General features: G+C 43.6%; 1 protein-coding gene across 1 annotated transcript; it reads right to left on the bottom strand.

Moving 5' to 3' along the window:
• Positions 1-9102: 9102 nt before the first annotated feature.
• Positions 9103-27662, bottom strand: ybx1 (Y box binding protein 1). Its single transcript, XM_080215081.1, is given in 12 exon segments — positions 9103-9453; positions 9532-9631; positions 11518-11683; positions 16241-16338; positions 17896-18087; positions 19054-19173; positions 19450-19539; positions 25393-25426; positions 25625-25688; positions 27452-27564; positions 27566-27599; positions 27602-27662. Coding segments are annotated over 11 exon segments (1026 nt in total). The 5' UTR covers positions 27648-27662; the 3' UTR covers positions 9103-9453; positions 9532-9562.
• Between the last annotated feature and the right edge of the window lie 247 nt (positions 27663-27909).

Raw genomic sequence — 27909 nt, 5'->3', positions numbered from 1 at the left:
GCGGCGTGTCATCCTGCTCTGACCACCACCCCTGAGATGTGCTGGGATAGGGGAAGGGGGGTTTGGAAGGGCTGCAAATTGCAAATTTCCTTGATAGAAGGCTCTGGCTCCGGTGCTGCTTCCTCACTTGGGCTGTTCAAAGGCCCCTGAGACACTCCAGGGGCTGCTGGAGTGATCGCCAGAAGCTGCTGCCTCTCAGCTGCTGCCATTCCTGGACACCTGATTTTGTCTGCACCATGGTGTAGATCTCAGTGATAGACCTCTGTGTCTGGCTGTGCTCTCAGCATTGGTCCTCAGAGAATGATCCATACCTTGAACTAAACCACTCATCACATCCTGCCCCACTGCAGGTGCCATTCTTGCACTGGGTGCCACACTATGCCAGCAATATCTCCACCCCCACCCAACTGCCCCGAAAGCTTTGGGCCTCCTCCATTCAGCCTTGCAGTCACAGGAATGTCGCTGACACCCCCTCTTGGATTTCTCAGCTCTGCATTTGTATCTCCACCAACTGAGGGATAAAAGTGTCCAGAGACTCAGCATCTGGCTGGAGCATGGCTGTGTCCTGGGATCCAGCAGACCCTTGACTGTCTGATCCCTGGGACGTTCCACCTGATGAGCATTAGTAACTGTGTGGTGCCCAGCAGATAGTGACCCAGAAACTGCTAATTCTGCCCACTGTGGTGTGTGTCTCTGCGATGGTGTACGGTGTGGGAGAGAGAGGTGAGACATCATGGTGTCTTCCTCAGAGATCACCTCCAAGATGCTGTTGAGGATTGTGAAGAGGCTGTGCCTCTTGATAGCCCGGCCTCAACAGTTGTTGACATGGGTTCCTAAATCACAGAATCCCTACAGTAGCCACCATACCCCCCACCCCCCAGTAATGTGGCTGTCCCTTTATTCCTAAGCTCTACCTGCAAAGCTTCATTTGATGCCCCCTCCAAGATATTATCTCTTCTTAATGCAATAACTGTCTCCTTTAACTAATGCAATGCCTCTTTTACTCACTATCCTGCCCTGAAGATTCTGTATTCTGGAATATTGAATGGCCAAGCCTGCCCCCTACTCCACCATATCTGTGGCTGTTATACCACATCCCATGTATCTCACATTGCCCTTAGTTCACCTGTTTTATTGCAATACTCCTGGTATTAAAATAGAAGCCATTCACCTTTGCCTTACTCCCTTGAAACTTATAACAGTTGCACTTCCTCTGACTTGAATGAAGAGAAACCTGTTGCACTTTAACCTGGTGTTGTCAGACTTCTTATAATGGATTATGTTAGCAGTGGTTTTATCAAATCTTATCCAAGCAACTAATCCGTGAGTCGACCATCGGGTCCGAGACCATCCGGATCTCTTTTACATTTGCTAATTTGAATTTAAGTCCAACACTTCCAAGTTGCTTCAAGCCGGTCAGTTCAGATCTACATTCCATTAACTCTTCCTGTTGACTGACACAGGCAGAATAGCTACAGTAAACTCAGCACAAAGACACGCAATCACAGAAACAAAGACCTTCTCCTGCGATTGTCAATAAAACTACAAAAGAAAATGAAGTTAAAGCTACCAAACATTTCTGACCTAATTTCAATTTGGAGATAACTGAGGAAATTTGGAATATAAAGATAGGTGATTAAAAGTCCCAGAGGAAGACAATAACATCATCTCAAATACAGCCAACTCATTGAATATAATCGAGTGAGTTTTTTGGGGATATTAATGTTATCAAGGGGACAGAGAGAAAGCAGGGAAATAGTATGCGTAGTGCAGCATAATTGAGACACCACATCATACGTTAAAACAAGTCAGGGTTCAATATCTAATGATGCATGGCCACCACAATCCACACACATCCCAGAGACAATCTGACTCTGGTCTCCTGCGTATTGTCCCACAATGCTTGTGCTGTCTACGTTCCATGTCAAAATTCTCGGACCTCCATCCTGAACAGCACAGTGGGTGTTAGTGACACTAGAGAGACTAGCATCGTTCAAAGCAGCAGCTCCTCCTCCTCCAGGGTAGTTAGGGATAGGCTGGGCAATAAGCCAGTGATACCCATTTGCTGAGGTCAAATGAAGTCCCTGAAGTGTCTTGGGGTTATACAAACTTCACTCTCGGACAATAAGTTATAGATAATGTTGGAGTTACAATGAAGTGTCTATATTGTTCACCTAACATCACTCAGTGTTTAAGCAGTAAACTTTTAACCTACAAAATCAAAACCCACGTCTGATGGTGATTTCTGCAGCAGAGTGCACTGAATGAAAGGTAGTTACATAATGAAATTTAGTATAAAAACCAATCTGAGATATTAGCAGCAATGCTGCCTCCAACTGTGAATGACAGAGGAACTATCCACTCATATCCACCTGGGATAGAGTGGCTTATGTTACAATTTCCCTGGCTGGGAAATCGGAGTCTTAGGTTCGATCCCAGCTGAGTGAAACTCTTCAACTGCTTTGTGTATTTTCAGACTCAGGATGTTCAAAGATTCACAACTCCCTGAGTGAAAAAAATCTGAGACTCGAATGGCTGACCCCACATCCTGAGAATGATGTGAGCTCTCCAGACATTGGAAGAAGCCTCTCAGCATTTACCTTCTAGTAATTCTGCAAGTTTCACTGATGTGGGGACGCCGCTGTTGGACTGGGCTGGACGTTTCACTTGAGGAAGGAGCAGCGCTCCGAAAGCTTGTGATTTCAAATAAACTTGTTGGAGTATCAGCAGAGATGCTGCCAGACCTGTTTATTTCCTGTTTTAGGACTGATTCACTGCAGCTTGTAATTTAGGGCACACCTGATTGTTAGACAGGTTAAACAGGTCAGGGTTGCCTGGAAAATAAAAGAAGTTTATTTGACGTCAATTGAACAATCACCAGCTTCGACTTTTGTTATTCCGACTCATAGAAAATTTTCACAAATAGTCATTTTGGGCATAAAAACCGATGCGATTCGCGCCACTGGAACTGGTGTGATCCCCAATCACAACCTTCCCCCACTTAAATAGGGTTGACAGTCAGAAGCTTTTTCCCAGAGTTGAAATAGGGTTTGTACTGAAGGTGAGAGGAGGAATGTTTGAAGGAGGTGTGAGGGGCAAGTTTTCTTTACTCAGAGAGTGGTAGGTGTCAGAGGGTGGTGATAATCTGGGAGGATGGGGTGCCTCACATTCTTGAAAAAGTATCTGGATGAGCACTTGGCAAGCCATAACATTCAGGGCAATGACCAAGTGCTGGCAAGTGGGATTAGGTGGGCAGGTCAGCGCATTTCATGTGTTGGTGTGGACTAGATGGAGCAAAGGGCCTCTTTAGCACTGTAGTATTCTGTGATTCTGTGTTTAGAATGTGCTGCCAGGGATGGTGGTGGAGGCAGATACAATAGGAGTGTTTAAGGGGCTTTTAGATAAGCACGTGAATATGCAAGGCAGCAGTGTGACCAGGAGAACAGGGGCAATGACCTCTGACATGCTGTAAAGGTGAGCGATCACATCGCCCCGGAACAAACAGTAACCCACAGCGAGGTTGGCCAGCACTAGAGGAGTGAGGATCCACTACACCTCCATTCAGGTGACCTGTCTCAAGTGAATTGTAACAGCCCAGAGCTTTATCCTTCTTATTTACTGCATGGTGGCACAATGGTTAGTGCTACTGCCTCACAGTGCCAGGGACCATGGGTGACTGTTAAGTGACTGTACGTTCTCCCTGTATCTGCGTGGGTTTCCTCCAGGTGTGCAGGTTTGGTACTACCCATGGTAAATTGCCTCTTATGAATCACAAAAACAGAGTCTGCAGGTGCAGCAGGCAAATGGAACATTGGCCTTTATTGCGAAGGGGATGGTGTATAAAAGCAGGGAGGTCGTGCTGCAATTGTACAAAGTACTGGTGAGGCCACAACTGACAACTGTGTACAATTTTGGTCCCCTTATTTAAGAAAGGATTTATTATTAGGTTTGAAAGGGGTGCAGAGAAGGTTCACCAGGTTGATTCTGGAGATGAGGGGGTGCCCCCCCACCAGTCAGAGTGATATATAAAATCTATATATAGAGGGTCCAATAAGGAGGAGCTGTACTGGACCTAATTCTGGGGAAATGAAGCTGTACAGGTGGTTGGTGAAAGCAATCCAAGTTTGTTACTGACAAAGAAATAGACAAGTTGCCAAAAAAAATTTGGAAGTGGTGGGGGGGAGGGGGGGATTGCAGATTTTAGTTAAAAAAATCAGGAATTGGCCAAGATAGACTGGGCACAGTTACTTGTAGGAAAATCTATGCAAGAGCAGTGGAGAGCATTCAAAAAGGAAATGAGGTATACCACCATCTTCCCTTTCGGGTGATAGGAAGGAGCAACAAGCCCAGAGAACCATGGATATTCAAGATGCTATGAGAAGGAAAAGAGACTTTTAACAAGTACAAGGAGAGCAGATCAGCAGAGGCAGTAATGGAATATAGAAAAATCGACAGTAGAGCTTAAAAGGAGTTATTCAAGTTAAAAGGGACATGAGAAAGCTCTGGCTGATAAAAAGTAGGGGGGAAAAAAAAAACAAAATCACAAGATATCCTGTACGTATATCTATGGGAAAAGGATAACCAGGCAAACTATGGATTGATCCTCAGGACATTGCTAGAGTGTTGAATGAATACTTCATCTGTCTTCACTCAAGACAATGAGGATGAAGTCATGGAATTCAGGGAGAGACTGAATTTCTTGAGCAAATTGACAGGGAAGGACAAGATATTGGAGGTATTGACAGTTGTAAATATGACTAAATCTCCATTCCAGATGGATCATGCCCCAGGCTGCTGTGGGAGGCGAGGAAGGAGTTTGCAGAGGCTCTGACCCAAATTTTCAGTTATTCTCCAGCCCCAGGGAAGGTACCAGATGACTGGAGAACTGCTGCTATGGTTCTGTTCTTTAACAAGGACTGTAGAGATAAGGCAGGGAACTACAGATCAGCGAGTCTCAATCAGTGACAGGGACAACTATTGGGAGAAAGATTCTCTACTTCAAAACTGTTTCCACTTGGAGAGGCAAAGCTTGAGCAAGGAAAGTCAGCAAATTTCATCAGCCTACTCAGCCCCCTCCTCCAGATCATCTATATAAATGGTAAATAGCTGAGGCCCCAACACTGATCCCTGCAGCACTCCACTAGTTGCCAACCAGAATAGCACCCATTGATACCAACTCTCTGCTTCCTATTTGACAGCCAATCCTCTATCCACACTAACACCTTACCCCCAACTCCGTGCACCCTAAACTTCTGTAGCAACCTTTTGAGGCACCTTATCAAATGCCTTTTGGAAATCTGAAAACACCACATCCACCGGTTCCCCTCTGTCTACTGCACTAGTCATTCTCAGAAATCCAATAAATTTGTCAAACACGACTTCCCCTTAACGAATCCGTGCTGTGCCTGCTCTATCAAACCATTCTTTTCTAGGTGCCTCGCTATTTTTTCTTTGATGACGGATTCTAGCATTTTTCCAACTACAGACGTTAAGCTAACTGGCCTATAATTCCCTGCCTTTTGTCTGCTACTTTTTTTGAACAGTGGCGTAACATTAGCCGTTTTCCAATCTTCTGGCACTTCCCCGGAATCCAGCGAATTTTGGTAAATAAACACTAAGGCATCTACTGTCCCCTCTGCCATTTCTTTCACAACCCTGGGATGCATTCCATCCGGTCCTGGGCACTTGTCCACCTTCAGTCCCATTAGTCTATCAAGCACTACCTCTCTAGTGACAGTAATTGCATTCAGGCCCTCAACTCCTAGCATCCTTCTATCTTTAAGATCCAGCAAACTATTCGTGTCCTCCTCTGTGAAGACTGAGGCAAAAAACTTAATTAAAGCCTCAGCCATTTCCTCATCTCCCACCACTAAATCCCCCCTCTCATCCTTTAAGGTTCCAACATTCACTCTAGAATGAACAGCATGAGATTAGGAGGAACAAAAAGGCAGTTGACCATAGATTTCTGTAAGGGGGAAGGTCATGTTAGTGGTGTGGGAAAAAGGCACATGGAGACAGCAAATAAGACAAAGCAGCCTGCTTATCTCATCATTATATTCTCTGCCCATTGAGGTGGTGGAGGCTGCCTCGCTAAATATTTTTAAGACGCGGGTTGATGGGTTTTTGATAAGCGAGGGGATTAAGGGTTATGGGGAGAGGGCGGGAATGTGGAACTGAGCCACGACAGATCAGCCATGATCTTATTGAATGGCGGGGCAGGCTCGAAGGGCTGGATGGCCTAGCCCTGCTCCTATTTCTTATGTTCTTAATTGGCACTACTCCTACAAACATTCAAATCGCTCCACCACCGTAGTACACATTGCTGCTATCTACACGATGCACTGCAGCAAATCACCAAACATCCTTAGATAGCACCTTCCAACCCCACAACCACTTCCATCAAGGACAAGGTCAACAGATAAATGGGAATGCCGTCATATGCAAGCTCCCCTCCAAGTCACTTACCATCTTGACTTGGAAATATATCACCATTCCTTTAGTGACTGTGTCAAAATCATGGAACTCCCTTCCTAACAGCGTCAATCCACAGAACACAGACCATAACTATTCAAGGCAGCAGCTCACTACCACCTTTTCAGGGACAACTAGGGATGGGCAATAAATGCTGGTCAGTGACACCCATATCCCACAAATGAATAAAAAGACATTCAATGCTAATGCTGGTAAATGGGATTAGGTAGGCAAGTCACTGTTTCACGTCAGTAGACTTAATGAACTGAAGGGCCTCTGCTGCATTGAGATAATCAGCCACAAGTTTATTTCATGGGAGTAAGATCAAAAGGACTGAATGGCATACCAGGATCCAACCTCCATCCAAAGCTTTGGCAAAAGGTTCATCTGGACTCAAAACATCGGCTCTTTTCTCTCCTTACAGACGCTGCCAGACCTGCATTTTCTCTTTTGGGTTTCAGATCCCAGCATCCGCAGTAATTTGCTTTTATAGAGGTCTAGAATTGGGCAGGTAGGGAGATACTGTCTCAGAATAAGAGCTGAGCCATTTAGCAGAGGAAGAATTTCTTTACACAAGCAAGTTGAGTGTCTTTGGAGTTCTACACCCAAGGACTGGAGGCTTATTTCTGTTCAAGACAGAGATTAATAGATTACTAAATAAACTTTAAGAAATATAGGATAGTGCAGCAAATGGCAGAGCATGTTCAAATAGCCACATGGTCTCCTCCTGCTCTTATGGCAGAGGGTTGTATAGCAATTAACTCACCTGACTTCTCAGCCTTTCCACCATCTGCAAGGTGGAAATTAGCATGATAGAATGTTGTTCTCCCAACTCCCTGGATGAGTGCAGGTCCAACAAAGCCAAACACCACCTACTGCCATCCCTGCTGATAAATACACCCAGTGCATTGATTGGGTGTACTACAAGGTGCACTTCTTTGACTTCATCTTTGCCTTGAAGGATGAACTACATGGTTTCAAAGCCTTGGCAAGCTGCTGTGGCACATCTTCCAAATCAGCCTTTATTATCTTGGAGAAAGACAGTAGACTCATGGAGGGATAGAACTTGCAGGTGGTAGCACTCCCAAGTCACCCTCTAGATTCAGAACTTCCAACTAGCATACATAGCACAGCACCACCCCATTCAATGAAAACGATTGAGAACACCTGGAAAATCCACATCTTCAGACCCTTATCTTGACAAAGGAGCATTGACAATTAAATTCAGAGGTGCCAATGAGCCACTCAGCCCTTGGCCAACTAAGATAGGGAATATTTGAGGACTAGGATCTCAATCTTGATACCAAGGTCATCATTCACTCTGCTGCAATGATAGTGCATTCTTTTCTATTTAGGAAACTTAGCATAACCTAAATATCTCAAAAGTACTGAAATACCACCAATCATGCCTTTGCCAAGTCAACAGACAGGAGAGGTACTGAAGAATGCCCATATGTAGGAATAACCAGAGAACATTTAGGCCTAGGAGGAACAGGAGAATGCCATTACATGACATTACCACCACTGAAAACACCCTCAAAGTTCAGTGTCATCACTGACCAGAAACAAAACCAAGCAACCCATTCCTGACTCCACAAAGCCTGTCCATTATCTTACAAGGCACAAATCAGATGCAAGATGGAATACTCTACTTGCCTGGATGAGTTCAGCACCAACACTACATATTTGCCCACCACCATCCAGGACAAAATAGCCTACTGATTGGCACCCATGCACCACCATGAAGATTTACTTTGCCACCACCGATGCACAATGGCAAGTGTGTACCATCTACAAGATACTCAACAGCATCTTTCAATCCTGGTGAACTACAACCAAGGGACAAAAGCAGCAGATTCCTTCATTTGTGTGGTACCTGTGTAATTTATCACTTATCAACCCAAGCCTGCATATCCTTTAGGTTTTTTTGCACATTAACACAAACTGCACCTGCACAGTTCTCTCCAAGCTACCCACCCTGACTTGGAACAAAACTACCGTTCCTTCACAATGACATTCAAAATGTTGGGACATCCCTAACATTAGTGGCTGCACCTACATATGGATTACAGCAGTTGAGGGTGGCAGTGGCCCATCACTGACCCTCAGATTCAAACTTTGGTCTACACATTCAAGAATAAACTAGACCATGAAACCTGGTTCACAAATGTCCCTTTTGGAAGGGTATCTTAAGAATACTCACCAGCAACACTCAATTCTTTCCCAATAAAAGGAGGATCATGTAATCTTTTACTTCATGCAACTGAGTGAGACTTGAATCCACAACAACCTAACTCAGGAGGAGACAGAAGCTTGAAAAGCAGAACTGTCATTTCTTCAGCCACTGGGTCAAAACTTTCCCCCTCAACAGGGATGGCAACTGTTACAAAGCTGCTCATAGGTTGACTAGTGTAAAACCACCGCCTTAGAAGACAATTAGGGATGAGCAACATTTAACCAAAAACAAAAATAAAAAAAACTGGTTGGAGATTTAACATCTTCTCAGTTTTAACTTAATCAATATAGATGGCAAAAGACAAGACCATTTAGCACCATATCCTGCCAAGACCTCATACTATTAAATATAGCCACATACATAAGCCTCATACTACAAATTAAGACATCAAATGGTGTTCTTTCGGACCTTTATTAGATGCCCGGTTGTACTTAAATTTCAGGTGTACAATGCTTACAAATTAAAAACTGGTATTTCAAAAATTCAAATTGACCAGATATCAAATAAGCTTAAAAACCATCTGAAGTAAAAAGGAAAATAGACCATCTACAAAAATCTGTTTTAAGCCAGTTCCAAAAAGCAGTTCCAGGAAAGGTTAAGAAACCATGCTGCATAGGTTTACTAGTGTGAAACGTTCTGGTATCTGGTCAACTGTATGCAAGCACTGCAGATCTTCATTACAGTCGAAAGCTCACTTCTTATTATTGCTGGAATTTGACTTTGATGGTCTTCTTTTGATGACAAAACTGTAAGACAAATGTGGAGTAATTATTGCAGCATGGGTACAACTATCAAGGACAATAAACATATAGTAAAATACTTACTTAGTTGATGTTAAAAGATGCTGAGCTGGTGTTACTCAGCATTGCCCTGCTCGGTCTCCGGAGCAGAGATGTTCTCAGCTGGTGTTTCGGGTGCCTTGGTCTGAAAGACAGATTTAAACACAATCAACTCAAGCTTGGCTATATGAGAATCTGCACCAGGTGCAGATTTAAAAATAAGATCAAAAAAGTGTTTACATATAGCAGATAACGAGGAACAACTTGTCTACCCTCAAAAGATTATCGTGGTCATCGATTTAGATTACAGCATTAGTTAAATCACTGGAGCTTTTACTCACACCTGTTGCATTATCTCAAGTTGTTTGATGCCAATATCAGGTGACAAAATGGTATATAAAAATGGGACATTTGCTTTCAGCAGATGATGATTTAACTATAGGGATAGAGATACTTTCTGGCAATTGTATAGGCGATAGTAAGGCCACACCTGGAGTAGTGTGCACAGTTTTGGTGTCCTTGCTATAGAGGAAGTACAGCAAAGGATAATCAGGGATGGCAGGTCTGTCATATATGAGGAGAGACTAAGTCAGTTAGGATTACATTCACTGGAGTTTAGCAGAATGATCCCAATTTTTTTTTGGGGGGGGGGGGGGAAGAGAAAAGAGGAATGTAAAATTAGGGGGTCATAGTTTGAGGATAAGGGGTAAACCTTATAGGACTGAGGTGAGAAATTCCTTCGCCCAGATGGTGGTGAATGTGTGAAATTCACTGCCCAGAATGCAACTGAGGCCAAAACATTGTCCGATTTAAGAAGAAATTAGATACAGCTCTTGGGGCTAAGGGATCAAGGAATATGGAGGGGAAAGCAGGATCAATATATTCAATATGATCAGCCATGATAAAAATGAATGGTAGAGCAGGATCAAAAAAAAACCAAAGCAAAGACAGCACATCCAACAATGGTGGAATGGAGGAAGTGTGGTTTGGATAAGAAGCTAACACTGGAGGAATGCAAAACTCTTGCGAGTTTTAGGTCTAGAGGAGGCAAGAGAGGGACAGCTGGACAAAAGGATTAGCAAGCTAAAAACAGACGTTTGGAAAATGGAAGTCAATGGAGGTCGGAGAGTTGGATGATTGGGCGCTAGTTAGTTTTCACTGACGTCAAAATTAATAGAAGAGGTGGGTGGCAATCTCAAGAGAGCAATAAGCAAAGCAAATATGAAAAGGGTTTCAGGATAGGCAGAAGACTTGGTTGGAAGCTGAACTCAAGGTCAAGCAGGACACATTGTGAATAAGGACACCAGTACAATTCACAGTGAAGTGGATGGAATTGAGGATGAGGGAACAGAGTGGGTTGCAGCAGTCAGAAAAGCATCAGTGTCTGCAAATCTTTAATGAGATTTTGTCAGCTCATTATGACTGGAACATACTAATAGACTGCACAGTTCAACGACAGATAGCAACTTTGCATCGAGCCAGTCACCTTTTTGGATAGTCCTGAAGAGTATCTATAGATGGGAGACCCAAGGAGACCAGGACAGATCTTCTGTAGGGAGGGAGTTAGGAAGAAAAGCCACGGTAGAAGATTCTCTGGTTACTACCAGAGGAAAACTAAATTGGGTTATGAGAGGAGAATAATACTCCCAATAATGTCACAAGTCAGACATTTCAGAGCAGTCAAAATGACAGAAAAAGCTCAAACACTTGCAAAAATGGACAGATTTGAGTGAGGAAAAGATGGAATAACAGTTTGCAACAGCATAAGTCATGAGCATGAAACATTTGCAGATTTCAAAGGAGAGGGACAGCACCCGAGACTGGCAGCTAGCACGAGGCTGGGATGGAAGTTTGAGGGGTGAAGTGAACAAGAGGTAGGTCTGAAGCACAAGATGAAACAGCAAGACAGGAAAGAAACCACTTATCAGTTGGTTAAGAGCAAGGAAACATAGGAATGTGGCAGAGACAGTTTCAGCTATCAGCAAATTTACCTCCGAGCCCAGTGAGCACCAACATTAATCACGAACTTACCTCCTCGCCATCTTTTGGTTTAGGGTTTTGTGGTCGACGACGCCTATAGTTGTAGTTGCGGCGAAATCGCCTGGGGTGCGACTGTTGATCTTGCTGGCCATCCCCTTGGTTTTCTTTATCTTCTTCACTACTTCCCTCCCTTGGTGGACGTGGGCGAGGAGGTCCTCTGTGGCAAAACAATTAATTGAAACTAATTTCACTATGGCATTAGATGCAGCTTTCAATGCTCAATGCCAGGCAACCTATCCCTCTTCAGCTATCAGTGCAGATTTAAATTGCAGCCAAATGACATTTGCCCACAACCTTAGTCAGGTAGCAACAAACCCACACAAATTGCAGGGGGTGGGTGAAGAAAAACAGATAGCTTAAAGCAATGTGATTGCTTGGAGCAAGTGGTGAGTTGCTGTAACACATCTTGTATATACTACACTGCTGCCAATGTGCAGTGAGTCAATGTTAAGTTCATGGATGACGTCACACTTCCTTGGTTTTGTAACCACGCTATTCACAATTGGTCCAGTTCAGATTCTGGTTGATGGCAAACTCAAAAATGTCAATAGTGGGCAACTGAGCAATGGTAACGCAATCAAGAAAAGATTAGATTCTCTAGTTGGAAATTTTTTTCCAATTCTCACTGACTTCAGTTAGGGCTCCTTTATGGGAGCATAGAAGATAGGAGCAGAAGGAGGCCATTTGGCTCTTCGAATCTGCTTCACCATTATGATCACAGCTGATCATCCAACTCAATAGCCTAATCCTGCTTTTTCTCCCATAACCTTTGATCCCATTCACCCCAAATGCTATGTCTAGCTGCCTCTTGAATACATTAAATGTTTTGGCATCAACTACTTCTTGTGGTAATGAATTCCACAGGCTCACCACTCTTTGGATGAAGAAAGTCTCATCTCCGTTCTAAATAGTCTACCCTGAATCCTCAGACTGACCCCTGGTTCTGGACTCCCCCACTTGGTGCACCTGTCTAGACCTGTTAGAATTTTAAACATCTTCAGGAGATTCCCCCCTCACTGGTCTGAACTCCAACAAAAACAATCCTAACCTAGTCAAACTCTCCCCATGCATCAGTCCCACCATCCCTAGAATGAGCCTGGTAAATCTTCATTGCACTCCCTCAAGATCAAGAGCATCCTTCCTCAAAGAGAGAGACCAAAACTGCACACAATACTCTAAGTGAGGCCTCACCAAGGCCCTGTACAGTTGCAACACATCCCTGCTCCTGTACTCAAAAGCTCTCGCAATGAAGGCCAACATGCCATTTGCCTTCTTTACCACCTGCTGCAACTGCATGCTTACGTCCGTCTCCAAATTTACAACCATTCAAGTAGTAATCTGCCTTCTTGTTTTTACTTCCAAAGTGAATAACCTCACATTTATCCAAATTATACTGCATCTGCCATTGATTAGCCCACTCACCCAATCTATCCAGATCGTTCTGAAGGATCTCTGCACCCTCATTATAGTTCACCCTCCCATCCAACTTGGTATCATCTGCAAACTTTGAGAGGTTACATTTTGTTCCCTCATCTACATCATTAATATATACTGTGAATAGCTGGGGTCCCAGTACCAATCCTTGCGGCACCCCACTAGCTACTGCCTGCTAATTTGAAAAGCATCCATTAATTCCTACTGTTTCCTTTCTACCAACCAGTTTTTTATCCATCTTAATACACTTCCCCCAATCCCATGCGCTTTAATCTTGCTCAATAATCTCTCGTGCCAGACTATGTCAAATACTTTGAAAGTACAAATATACCACATTTACTGTTTCCTCCTTGTCAACTTTACCAGTTATGTCTTCAATGATTTCTAACATTTGTCAAGCATGATTTCTCCTTCACAAATCCATGCTGACTGTCTGATCCTGCCACCTGCTTTCTAAATGCTCCGCTATAAAGTCCTTTATTATGGATTTGAGAATTTTCCTCTCGCTAGAAAGGCGGCGGCTAAGAGGGGATCTTACTGAAACATATAAGATGATTAGAGGTTTAGATAGGGTGGATAGTGATAGCCTTTTTCCTCGGATGGAGAAAGCTAGCACGAGGGGGCATGGCTTTAAATTAAGGGGGGGGGGGTAGTTATAGGACGGATGTCAGGGGTAGGTTCTTTACCCAGAGGGTGGTAAGGGATTGGAATGCCCTGCCTGCTGCAGTTGTAAATACGCCTAGTTTGGGGGCGTTTAAGAGATCCGTGGATAGGTTTATGGACGAAAAGGGATTGGTTTAGGTTAGTGGGTCATTGTTTTTTTTTTAAACTGGTCGGCGCAACATCGTGGGCCGAAGGGCCTGTTCTGCGCTGTAGTGTTCTATGTACTGATGTTAAACTTACTGGTCTAAAATCCCATTTTCTCTCCACCTCCCTTTTGAATATTGGAGTACATTCGCTACCCTCCAATCTGCAGGGACTGTTCCAGAGTCTATAGAATCCTGGAAGATGACTGACAATGCATCCACTATTTCTAGAACCTCTTCCTTGAGTACTCTGGGATATAGATTATCAAGCCCTGGGGATTTATCCTCCTTCAATCCCATCAACTTTCCCAATACCATTTCTCTACTAATATTGATCTCTTCAGTTCTTACTTCTCACTAAATCTTGCACTCTGCAACATTTCTGGCATCTGATTTGTGACCTCTTGAAGACAGAACCAATGTATTCAGTTGCTCAGCTATTTCTTTGTCCCCCATTATATATTCCTCTGTTTCAGTCTGTAGGGGACCTACATTTGTCTTCATCAACTTTTCTCTTTATGTATCTATACATAACTCATGCCAGTATTCACATTCTCTGAAAGCTTGCTTTTACACTGTATTTTCCCTTCTTAAATTCTAAACTGCTCCCAATCCTCAGACTTACTATTTTTCTTGGCCAATGTGTATACTTCCTTTTGTGCCAGACAGGAATAAACAGTTGCTGCAGTTCCCCCATGTGTTCCTCGAATGTTTGCCATCATCTATTCACTGGCATCCCTTTAAGTATCTTTCCCCAATCTATCAAGGTCAACTCATGCCTCACATCCCCAGTTTCCTTTATTAAGATGCAGCACCCTGGTCTCCAAATCAACTACTTCACTCTCCATCTTGATAAAAAATTCTACCATGTTCTGGTCGCTCATCCCCAAGGGGTCTCGTACAGCTAGATTGGCAATGATTCCCTTCTCATTACACAGTACCCAGTCTAAATTGGTTCCTCCACATATTGGTCAAGAAAACCATCTCATATACACTCCAAGAACTCTTCCTCTACGGCACTGTGGCTAATTTGATTTGCCCAATCTATGTGCAACTTAAAATCACCCATGATCACCGATATTCCCTGATCACATGCACCTCTAATTTCTTGTTTAATGCCATTTCCAACTTCACCACTGCAGTTTGGGAGGGTCTACACCCACTGATATTTTTGCCTTCTGATATTTCTCAACTGTATCCAGACTCCATGTCAGAGATAATATCCTTTCTCACTATTGTGTTAATTTCCTCTTTAACCAGCAGTGCCACTCCACCACCTTTTCCTTTATGCCTGTCTTTCCTAAATATTGAATACCCTGGAGATTCAATCCCCATCCCTAGTCATCTGCACCATGTCACCATAATCCCAATTGTATTACACCTGTTTATATCTGTGCAATTAGTTCATTCATTTCATTACAAATGTCACACTTTGCCAAATGCTGCCTTGATGCAGAGTAGCCTCACCTCAGATCTTTTGTCCATGGTTAGACCAAGGCTACGATGAGAGATGGCCCTGTCTGCAACCAAACTGAGCACTGTACAGGAATAGCCTGGCTAGAGATGTGGCTAGTTCTGGAGCACAAGTCTCCTGTTGCCAGGGAATTGGTAAGGCCAATAACCTTTGCCGTACCCAATGTCTTCAGCCGCTTCTGGTACAATATGGAACGCATCAAAAATTGGCACTTGGTGCCCAAGCACCTCCAGAGATGGAGATCATCCACTCAGCATTTATGGCTAAAATGGCTGCAAATGCCTCAGTACTAATGTGTTTGGCTCCCCATCAATGAGAATGATATTTGTAAAGATACCTTCCACTTGTTTGATTTGGCTTGATACTTCATTTTTAGATATGCCTTTTATTGCTCTTGAGGGGATAGTGATGTAATGGTAATACCAGTGGACTAGTAATCCAAAAAGGCCAGTCCAAGGCCTTGGCAACATGGGTTTAAAATCCCACCATAGCAAGTGTGCAAGTCAACGAAGTGTAGAATCAATTCCAGTAACAGTGATCATGAGATCATCAATTGTAAAAACCCATCTTGGTTTGCTAAATTTAATGAACCGTATCTGGTTTGACCTACACGACTCCAGATGCACAGCAGTGGTTGTCTCTTAACTGCCCTCCAAAACAGTCTAGCAAACTGTGCAGCTCAAGGGCAATATAGGAGTAGGTAATAAAGGCTGAGTGCAAGAATAAATCAAAAATGCCACCTTGCATTCTTCACCGAACTCGTGTTGGTCCCTTGGCTTGAACATAATGGCTGTTACAGGGATATGCTGGGCCACAAGGTTACAGCCACAGCACCTCATGGATGCCCAGTTTTTAAGTTGCTAGATATGCTCTGAATCTATCCAGTTCTGAACAGATTCTCATTAAGGAATCATGCAAAAAAGCTCTAGCTCAATAGTTACAAGACACTTGGCAAGGCTAATGTTTGGATCTTGGTTTCCACAGGAAAGCTGCAGCATACCTGCGGTAGCGTGGACGGTAGCCCCTAAAACGATTTTGTCCTCTGTTGGGTTTACCACCTTCTTCCCCAGCAACTTGGTTTTCATTTATTTCACCACCCTTTTAGAGCAAAAAAGAATAAACGATTAGAACAGTAACATAAGAATCAGAGGTTTACAGCATGGAAACAGGCCCTTCGGCCCAACTAATCCATGCCACCTTTTTAAAGTGACTAAGCTAGTGTCAATTGCCCATGCTTGGCCCATATCCCTCAATAGCCATCTTACTTGTCTGAATGCTTTTTAGAAGAAAAAATTGAACCCGCCTCTACTACTACCTCTAGTAGTTTGTTGCAGACACTCACCACCCTCAGAAAAAAATTGCCCCCTCCACCCTTTTGTATCTCACTTTAAATCAATGTCTCTAGTTTTGGACTCCCCCACCGTTGGGAAAAGATATTGGCCATCTAACATGTCCCCTTCGTTCCAAAAGGCCAAATGTATATATGCTTATTGTTACATAATGACTTCCACCTGCAAGTTAGCGTTAAATAATTACAGCAGCTGATTGAAGTCACACTAGAATTGACCAAAAAGGAATTGACCTGCATCATACAACACTCAACGTGAACAAGGGCTACAATGGAGACATCACTGAAGTAAGCATGCAGGTGCAACAGATGGTAAAGATGGCAAATGGCATGTTGATCTTCATTGCAAGAGGTTTTAAGTACAGGAGCAGGGATGTGTTGTTGCAACTATACAGGGCCTTGGTGAGGCCACACCTAGAGTATTGTGTGCAGTTTTGGTCTCCTTTTCTGAGAAAGATGTTCCTGCACTCGAGCGAGTGCAGCGAAGGTTTACCAGGCTGATTCTGGGGATGGCGGACTGATATGAGAGACTGACTAAGTTAGGATTGTTTTTGCTGGAGTGCAGACGATGAGGGCGATCTCAGAAACGTACAAATTTCTAACAGATCTAGACAGGGTAGATGCAGGGAGGGTATTGTCAGTGGTGGGGGAATCCAGAACCAGGGTCACAGTCTGAGGATTCAGGGTAGACCACTTAGGATGGAGATGAGGAGACATTTCTTCACCCAAAGAGTGGCGAGTCTGCAGAATTCATTTCCACAGGAAGTAGTGATGCCGAAACATTGAACGTATTCAAGAGGTGGCTACATATAGCACTTGGGGCAAGCAGGATCAAAAGTTATGGGAGAAAAAACAGGATTAGGCTACTGAGTTGGATGATTAGCTGTGATCATAATGAATGGTGGAGCAGGCTCAAAAGGGCCAAATGGCCTCCTCCTGCTATCTTCTGTTTCTATACTTCTTGTTTTTTAGTCTTAAGACGAAGTTCAATATATGAAACTGATGAAGACAAAAACGTGGAACTGTTCCAGAAACAATACATGATACAGGACAGAAAAGGGGAGGCTATAGTCACTAGCTCAGTTGGATTAGATCAAAAAGTTTTCCTCGTCAGTTATTAGCTCCCTCTGATCAGATGAATGCTAGCTAGTATCTGGCAGTTCAAGGATTCTTCTATTGTTCCTGATAAGTAGTAATAGGTGCAAAGTCACTAAACCTTTATCACCATTTGGAAAACTGCCAATACTTTAATAAACCAATTGACCAAATTTGCAAAAAGCAATCTCTACAACTTGTCTGGATGCTACCTCAGTAATTTCTCCCTGAGGCTGGTTGCTATATTGTGGACGGCGACCATAGCGGCGACGAACAAAGTAGGGTGGATAACGCTGTCTTCTGTATGGAGGACGATGCTGTTGATTTTGATATTCCTGGTTTTCTCCATCTGTTGCTGTTTCTGCTCCATCTCCTTTCTCTCCACCTTCAATGTTCTGTTGGTACTAAATTAAAATCATGGAAACCATGTATTATTTTTAGTCCTTAATTAACGACTAATACAACCTGAGCACAACCAGTAAATCTGCAGACAAGATGCACAGATAAAAGGTAGATTTTCTTTAACGTAGACCGGGGGGGAGAGAGTGGTGTAGTGATAATGTCATTGAACTTGTAATCAAAGGTTCAAGCCCTGGGGACGTGCTCAGATTCCATCAGGACAAATGGTGAAATTTAAGTTACTTTCATGACAACATTACCGAGACTATCTATTGCAGATAAAACCCGCTTGGTTCACGAGTGTTTTGAGGGTAGAAAATCTGCCATCTTTACCTGGTCTGGCCTACATTTACTCCAGATTCACGGTAACGTGGTTAACTCTCTGCCCTCTGAAATGGTCTAGCAATTCACTCAGTTGAATCGCAATTGAGGACAAGTAACAAACACTGGCTTAGCTAGTGCCATCCACGTTCCATGAAAGAATTTAGATTTCAACATCATGCTCAATGGATGGAATGCAAGTTTTGAACAATGTCAAACCAGTTTAACCAAGTGTCTAATGAAGCCTTTTTTACCTAATATAAAATGTGAACAGTACAAAGCACCCTTCAAATTATTACCACAGTAAAATTTAGTAAAACCACCACCCCCTCTCCATCGCTCCAACTAACAACGTTTTGGTAATTTAGAACACCATGCCCATATTCCTTTGATTCCTGGATTTCAGTTGTATAGGTTAGAGAACAAGATGAGGATTCCCAGATTTTATGATCAGTTATACCTAAAGCAACAACCAATGCTATTAATTTATCCATATGTTAATTGCACATATGTAGCTATCTTCAGTAGTGCCTTGCAGCTGATGTTATTTAGTTCCACTGGAGAAACTTATACAAAGCAACATTGTTACCTAGCTGCCCTCAAATCAGTATGTTAATGGCAATAACTATAAGCCTAATGCCTATATTTACATTACGTGGTGGCCCTCGGCGGCGAGGGTTGTAGCGACGGTAACGATTTCGGTCCGCAGCATATCGGCTTCCTTGGACTGGAACTCCACCTGGACCAGTTACGTTTGCCGCCTCTGCACCCTACAAAAACAGAAGTATTATATTCAACCCAAAACAAAATTTAAAAGTATACATAGGCAAAAAAAAATCAAAAATCAGGTTGAGAACATGTCATTAATTTTATTTATATTTGTCAGAACTCAATGTTACAAAATCCTACCTGAACAGATCTAATTTAAGAGAATTAGAAACTTGTTAGTAACACAAAAAACCCCAAAGGTTGAGCAGACCCAGAAAATTTCAAACTTGGCTGTTTAGTATAACATCCTGCACCATCTGAACTAAAGTATTCAGTACCTTTTCACCTTCCACCACGTCAAACTCCACAGTTTCACCGTCTCCAACACTACGTAGGTATTTCCGTGGGTTATTCTTCTTTATGGCAGTCTGTGAAGAATGTAGCATCACAGTAAGATTTAAAATCATTTCCTTTATATTTACAGCCTTTAAGGAACATACTATATTACATTTCCCATAACTGCCACCTATTTAGAGAAAAATAGTATTTCTTACTCAAGATGCGAGAAAGAGCTTTGGAATGCTTCAGTGCATGCAAAGAAAAGAGCTCTGAAGTCATCAAGTCGAAACATTAACACTTTCTCTACAGCAATCAATGAAATTCACAGAGCAATGTATGGCATTAAAATCCAAGTGCAACCCATCTCCTTAACTTGGCAAGATCTCTCAGCACCTAGGTATTCCTCAGTGTACGTGCTCCAACAGTACATAACTGCCGTGATTGGCGTTTCAACACTAAACAAAGAGCAGGTAAGCATCACACTTGAAAAAGTGACTGACTAAATTAACTAGATCAACAGTTGTCAACAGTAACCAAGTTCTGTACAATCCAAATATAGGAACTTACGCCTGGATTCATGAGCACATGGTTCCAATAACAATTACCAGCCAGAAGAATGCCAAGCCTCCATTTGCTACCGACATGACCTGCTTTTCACTGGAGACTCTTCCAATACTTCCTGTACCCCTAAATAAACTAAAATGTTTTAAAACCTTCCTCTCACCTGTAGTTTCCAATCTGTCACGGCAGTTTACTCACTTATCAGCCTCCCAAACTCAAAAAAAGCCACCCTTGAATACCCTTCCTTCTCAAAATGCACTGAACTTACCCTAATAACTTTAAATGAAGTAAATCTTCCACCTAGACAATTTATAAAGCCTTCAACCTAGATGCATATAGTATGGGGCAGGATTATTTAAAGCAATGGTTCTCAAATGTGGGTCTTTGGACTCCCAGAGCTCAGAGAGCTCTCAAAAGGAGTATCAGATGCACTGGTTATCAATGGCAAAGGTTAAACACTACTGACCATCCTGCTTATTGGCAATGTCAGAAATACCACACGCCAAACAGCACGTCAGTGACATTCTCACAGAATCAGGCCAGTAAACAGCAGGAGGAAAAAGTGCTGAAATAATCAGCAGCTGCTCAGTGAGTAGGCAGGCAGTGAAGACATCTTAAACACCTTCCAATAGATGCTATCCAGTCTATGAAGAGCACAGAGGTGTTGTAAAATGCTGTAGTCAAAGGCATGATACTGAACAAGTAGGTTTAACTTCAAGTTTATTTATTAATGTCACAAATAGGCTGACATTAATACTGCAATGAAGTTACTGTGAAAATCCCCTAGTCGTCAGACTCCAACACCCGTTTTGGGTACACCGAGGAAGAATTTGGCATGGCCAATGGACCTAACCAGCACGTCTTTCAGATTATGGGAGGAAGCTCATGCAGACACGGGGAGAACATGCAACCTCCACACAGACAGTGACGCAAGCTTGGAACTGAACCCAAGTTGCTGGCACTGTGCCACTCATATCTGGTGAAGGAAAGAAGCTTGAACAATCATATCCATGTTAACTACACCGGAATGCCTTGACTAAACTTTAGACAATTTCATTAACACACTGCTGAGCTCCACACATGTACACAGTTCTATAATTTAGAGTCTGTGGATTAATCCATTTGAAATGGTTCCTCCAACCAAAAAATGTCAAATTTCTACACGTTAACATTCCAAAGACACCAAGATGACATTAGCACTGAACTAAGTTGCCAGTCAAATTTTTAAATGACCACAAGTGCAGTAGAGATGGAGATCTTATATATCCAGTCAAATTTCAAAACTATATGGGATCACTAAGACCAATACAAAACTGGAGCATTTTCTCCCCAGGAATGCTTAACTGACCCAAGGAAAATTATACATGAATCAACACTGCATTCATTCCTGTTGTTCCAGCAAATCACTCCTGACCAGAAATATAACAGTTTCTGGATTACTCGTCAACAAGTGCAAAGGTACAACGAATTCACAACAGAGCCAGAAAAGCAATTTCTACGCCGCGTGATAATGCATGCAATCAATTTCCTGACCCGATGATGGGGAAAAAAAACCACAGCAGGAGGTCATGCCACGTCCTTCTCCTAGTGCCTAAGTGACCACATGTTAATTTGGAGAGATTTATACACTTAACTTTTTATTTTAGGAGATGGGCTGAATGTAGGGTAACAAAATTTGCTGATGACACGAAGATGAGTGGAAAAGCAATTTGCGTAGAAGGTACGGAAAGTCTGCAGAGAGGTCTGAATAGGCTGAGTGAATGGGTGAGGGCCTGGCAGATGGAGCATAACGTTAACAAATGTGAGGTTATCCACTTTGGTAGAAATAATAGTAGGAGAAATTATTATTTAAAGGGCAAAAAGCTGCAGCATGCTACTGTGCAGAGGGACCTGGGAGTCCTTGTGCACGTATTGCAAAAACCCAGTCTTGCAGGTGATCAAGAAGGCGAATGGAATGTTGGCCTTTATCGTGACGGGGATAGGATATAAAAGCAGGGAGGTCTTGCTGCAATTGTACAGGGCACTGGTGAGACCGCAACTGGAGTACTGTGTGCAGTTTTGGTCCCTGCATTTGCAAAAGGATATATTGGCCTTGGAGGGGGTACAGAGAAGGTTCACCAGGCTGATACCAGAGTTAGGAGGTTAGCTTATGAACAGAGATTGAATAGACTGGGTCTGTACTCGTTGGAGTTTAGAAGGCTGAGGGGGGATCTTAGAGACTTACAAGATAATGAAGGGGCTAGATAGGGTAGAGGTAGACAGATTCTTCCCACTCAAAGGATAGCAGAACTGGAGGACACAGTCTCAAAATAAAGGGGGGGGGGGGGGGGAGGTGCAGTTTAGAATGGAGTTGAGGAGGAACTTCTTCACTCAACGGGTGGTGAATCTCTGGAATTCTCTGCCCATTGAAGTGGTGGAGGCTACCTTGCTGAATACGTTTGAGTCACAGGTAGATAGATTTCTGATAGACAAAAGGAATTAAGGGTTATGGGGAGAAAGCTGGCAAGTGGAACTGATCCACTTCAGATCAACCATGATCTTACCGAATGGCAGGGCAGGCTTGAAGGGCTAGATGGCCTACTCCTGCTTCTATTTCTTATGTTCTTATATTTTTGAAATAGTTTAGGTCAGAGCAAAAGAAAAACTGAAATGCATCTACTATTTTGTCTTCTGCTATCAAATTACAAATTTCAGTACTTAGTTCTTGGACAGAGTATGAAAAAGGTAAATCAGAAATATGCTAAATTAAAGGAGACATGAGTACAAAGTTGTGAAAGAAATTACGTACCCTGGAAATAATAATTTTTCAATCAAGACAAGTGAAATCAAAGAGAAAAAAATCTTGGAATTATGCAAGACGTTACTGGATGGAAGCAATTCTGGTGGTACTAGATATTTGCATGTTGATAACCAAATAACCTTTGCCCACAAGGAAGCTGCCTCTCAGCTCCAAGGACCCAGTTTCAATTCTAGCCTCAGGTGACTGTGTGGAGTTTGCACGTTCTCTCCATGTTTCCCCTCCAGGTCCCCCCCACCAAATAGTCTAAGAGATCCAGTTAAGAAGTCTCAACACCAGGTTAAAGTCCAACAGGTTATTTGCTAGCATGGGCATTTGGAGCCCCATCCCTTCACTCACCTGATGAAGGAGCAGTGCTCCGAAAGCTTGTTCTACCAAATAAATCTGTTGAACTGTAACCTCATGTTGAGAGGCTACTTACTGCATCTATCCCAGTTAAATGCCAGCATCTCAACACCCACAGTTCAAAGATGTGCAGGTTAAGTGGATTGGCCATGCTAAATTGTCTCTTAGTGTCTGGGGAATTAGCCAACTAAATACGTGGGATAGGGCTCAGGTGGGTCTGTTGGCAGGGCAGGGCAGTGCAGGCTCAACAGCATCTTCTTTGCAGTAGGGATTCAATGTCCCCAGTATCTTTCCTCACCAAGATGTAACATGCACTGAACTCAACATTACCTGAGACTGCGTCTAAAAATTTCACATTCCTGCTTTATAAAGCTCACATCTGCCTTGAAGACCACCACCTTGGTTATTACCCATTGTCTCCAAATTTTAACAACAACCATTCCACTGGTAATCTTGCCCTTGCTTTGCACATCAGAAAAACTACTGTAGCAATCCATCATAGCTAATACCTAAAGCTTAACCATGTCTCACTGCGCAATAATCAAGCCACTATTGTGGAATTTTCCACCTACCCATTTTCCTTCTTGCACGTATGGTAAAGAACATTATCCTGCTCTTTTTAGAAATCTAACCAGTGCTCAGAAACACGTGTTCTCATCCCTTTAGAAAAATCACAAACATTAAGGGGCTATACTGTAACCATATGTATGATAAACATGTAGAGTACTTAAGTTGAATAGGTCCAGTAATCACAGGAGCAGACTACAAAAGCCTGCATGTCATTTGCTGTCCAGATTAGCTCCAGCTTCTGTTATAAGCCAGCCCTAGCCCCTCAGAACCAGTTTTATTCTGGCGTTTGGGTATGACATCAGGAAGGATTTCTAATTGAAAAACTAAAAAGGTTATATTTTGGAAATACTCAGATCTAGCAATACCTATGGAGAGATAAATATTTCAGGTCACCGATAATTTGGTGGTACTAACTGCTGAAGAAAGGTCACCAGCCTGAAACACACCCTCCAAGATGCTGCCAGACACAAGGATTGGATGGAGTAGGCCAGCTGACCAGCCCCTCGAACCTGTTGTCGAACCGTAAAATCACAACTAATCAGATTATAATCTCAACTCCACATTCCTGCCCAATCTCCATAAACCTTGCTTATCTACTTCTGCCTTACCTACATAGCAACCTTTTGCAGTTCATGCACAAAGATACGCAGACCCCTCTACATTCTCTCACCCGTTTAGATAATACGCTTTTTACTCTTCCTGCCAAAATGCACAATGTCACATTATACGCCATTTGACAGATCCTTGCTAAATGTTTTTAAGACACGGGTTGATGGGTTTTTGATAAGAGAGGGGATTAAGGGTTGTGGGGAGAGGGTGGGAATGTGGAGCTGAGCCACAACAAATCAGCCATGATCTTATTGAATGGCAGGGCAGGCTCAAGGGGCCAGATGGCCTACTCCTGCTGCTATTTCTTATGTTATGTTAAACCTACCTATATCCCCTAGTCACCTCTTTATGCGTTCTTCACAACTTACTATCCCACCTACCTTTGCCATAAGTAAATTTGGTAACCATACTTTGGCCTCTTCACCAAAGTCATATAGGACTTGTAACATTGAGGTCCCAGGACTGATCCCTACAGCAGACCATGCATTACATCTTGCCAACTAGAAAGAGACCATTTATGCCATCTTTCCTGTTAGGTAGACAATTATACCCCTACACCATGAACTGCTATTTCCCATGAACCCTTTATGTGGTACTTTATCAAATGCCTTCTGGAAATGGCTTCTTTATTCACAGCACATGTTGCTTTTTCAAAAACTCCAATAAATTGGTTGAACAGGATTTCCATACTGGTATTCCCAGCATTTTTTGGTTTTATTTAGGATTCCAGCATCTAGAGTAATTTGCTGTTTGAAAGGCATGAAAGGATATTAGGGAAAGCAAAATAACTGAAATGGAGATACAGAACAGCCATAAACCAAGTGAATGACAGTGGGCAAATAACGCACTCCTAAATCATGAGATTGTGAAAGACACCAATTACAAATCCTATTAATTAGTTCAACATATTTGCTGACATAACTGTCCAGAATATTGCACATCTACCAGAAACATTGCTGATTGATATGTTTATACTAACAAAGGATTATAACAGTTCCAACAGCAGTTTATAGGGACTTCTACCAATAGTATACATGCATTTCTTAAAATGTACACTCACCTGATGTACAAATACATCTTCCTTTGTATCATTCCTACAAAGCAAAAAGAGTTATACTTCACATATTTGCACCAATCACATCCAGAGAGCAATTTATTCAATAATTTAACTCAACATTTCACAAACTGACTTAATAATTTTACACAATTCTATGTATAAGTTTCAAGCATTGAAAATGGTAATGACAAAAGCCTCCTGGGCTGTAAATAGTACACATGGACTGTTCACTGACCTGTTGATAAATCCGTAGCCATTTCGTACATTGAACCACTTTACTGTTCCAAGAACTTTTGTTGCTGAAGAGAAAAATATGGGTTCCAATGAGTGACGATTTTGATACATAATCTTAAACTTTCAATGAACATCTAGTTTAGGAACTAAAGCAATAACATTGCTACAAAACGCCAAACCACACATGCAGCAATTTGCTGCTAAGGACAACTGGTAAATCACCACACGACCTCAAATTCACCAGGACAGATTCTGGATAAGGGATAGCTGCATGGAACAATGGGCAAGAACACACCTCCATAACTGTCATTTCAAAATGGAATCACAAATCAATGTTCTTATAAAAAGCCACAGAAACATTTAAAACACAAAATGTTTTCTTAATTATTCCTCAAAGCATAACAAAAGCAGCCCTGAGCCTGTCCCTCCATTCAATATCATTGCTGATCTATTTGAACACCTTATTCAGCCAAACAATCCACACAAGCATAGACTACTAAACCAGACTTGACTAGTTTGAAACACCATTAACTAATTTAACAAATCAAAATGCCTAAAATGAACTAAATGTCAGACTTATCCATGGTCATTCAATTGGACAGCTCATTTCATTTCAGTACAAGAGTGACAGTAGATGACATCAGTACTGGTGTAAAGGGCTTACTGAGCTCAGCAGAGAGAGCGCCAAGTCAATTGACTTGTCATAATAACTTGTTATTTTGGTTTAATTCAGTCACATCACATGATTTGGCTGCTTGTTCCACGTGAACTTCCCACATGTCAGCAAACAATTAAACTGCCCCTCATGTAACCCAAAGTGGTGGTGGTGTTTATTCAAAGTGGAGATGGCCAGGACACCGGCAATATCCATTTGGCAGAAAGGGCCACTCAACACATTGAAAATCCTCTATCAAGCTGGGTGGTACCAAAATCCCTGGGCATTTTTATCTGATAAGAAATTAGACTGAGATAGTTGGAACTAGAGCCTGAACAGCCCCAGGAGTGCCTGAAACTTTGTGGCATGGATGGCAGCCCCAGGAGAGGAAGGGGAGCTGCCCTCTGACAGCATGGGGAACACACTGAGTCCTGTGCTTTGTTCTTGGCCAAGTTGGAGTGTCCAGTGAAATGTTGCTGGCACATTGCCATGTCAACAAAGCTGCACAATCCAGATTAGAGTGCCGGAGCTGTCACAGGATAAAGAGGGAGAGGAGGAAGAACGCACCGCCATGCGGATTAAGCTGTCTGTCAGCTCGGGCCCGGGGAGGCGGTTAGCAGCCGGGGGCTCCGGGATTCCACTCGGGCCGTTTGAACCACATTCCACACCGCCAACGTCTCCCGGGCGGCGGTTTGAGTTTGAGGCGGGTCCCGAGCGCGGGTTCCAAAGCTCCGGGCGGCCTCGGGCCCAGGCCACCCCCCGGCACGCTGCCGACATGTGGCCGGCCGGCCGGACAGGCCCCGGGGCCGGGGACAGGCAGCTACACGTGGCCGCGGGGATCCCGCTCGGGCCGGGCACAATGGGATCGCCCCCGGGGGCGGGCGAGGCGTGGGGGGGGGGGGGGGGGGAGCCGGGTTCCCGCCGCATTTCCCTCGGGCGGGCGCCGATCCCGCTTCCTCCATCCCGAGAGCCCCCCCCCTCCCCCCCGGGGGGGCGGCCGTTACTTTTCGAATCCGCGAGAGCTCGACGCCCGCGGCCGTTGGTGAGAGCGGCCAGGCCGGCGGAGCGGGGGATCGAGCCTCCCGGAGGCCGGTGAGGAAGCCGCGGGCTCGCCTTGTCCTCCTCTGCCCGCCCACAGTGCCCCTTCTCCCGGCCCCCGCCGGCCTCACCCACCGATGACTTTCTTCTCCCCAGGGGATTTGGGTTTGTCTGGCTGTTGCTGCTGTTGTTGCTCGGGTTGCTGCTCTGTCTCGGCCTCGCTCATGGTGTTGTCAGGCTGCGGGTGATGGTACAGTCGGGCCGCTCTCAGCTGGGGGCTCCTGCGCTCTGTCCGCTCGCTGCTCGCTCTCTCCCTCTGCTGAAAGAACATGGCTGGCCTCTCGCGAGAATTTCAAATAAATACCGCCGCCTGGCCCGCCCACACCGCCCGAGCCCATTGGCTAAACCGCCACCTCGCCCATCTCTGATTGGTCTAGCCCTCCGTCCATCATCCCTCTTCGCGCCCAACGTTCCGCCCCTAACGGTCGCGATTGGCGGCTGGGTTCCAGAACCGCCTCCCTATTGATTTACAGCTGCATCAATCAGCTGTGACGCGCCTCCTTTGTCCTGAACATTCCCCGCCCCTGGCCCCT

The sequence above is a fragment of the Carcharhinus amblyrhynchos genome, chromosome 30 (assembly GCF_965287045.1).
Source record: "Carcharhinus amblyrhynchos chromosome 30, sCarAmb.v2.hapA, whole genome shotgun sequence".
Taxonomy (NCBI): domain Eukaryota; kingdom Metazoa; phylum Chordata; class Chondrichthyes; order Carcharhiniformes; family Carcharhinidae; genus Carcharhinus; species Carcharhinus amblyrhynchos.
Note: the sequence above shows the minus strand (reverse complement) of the source record. Positions and strands in the feature narration are given on the sequence as shown.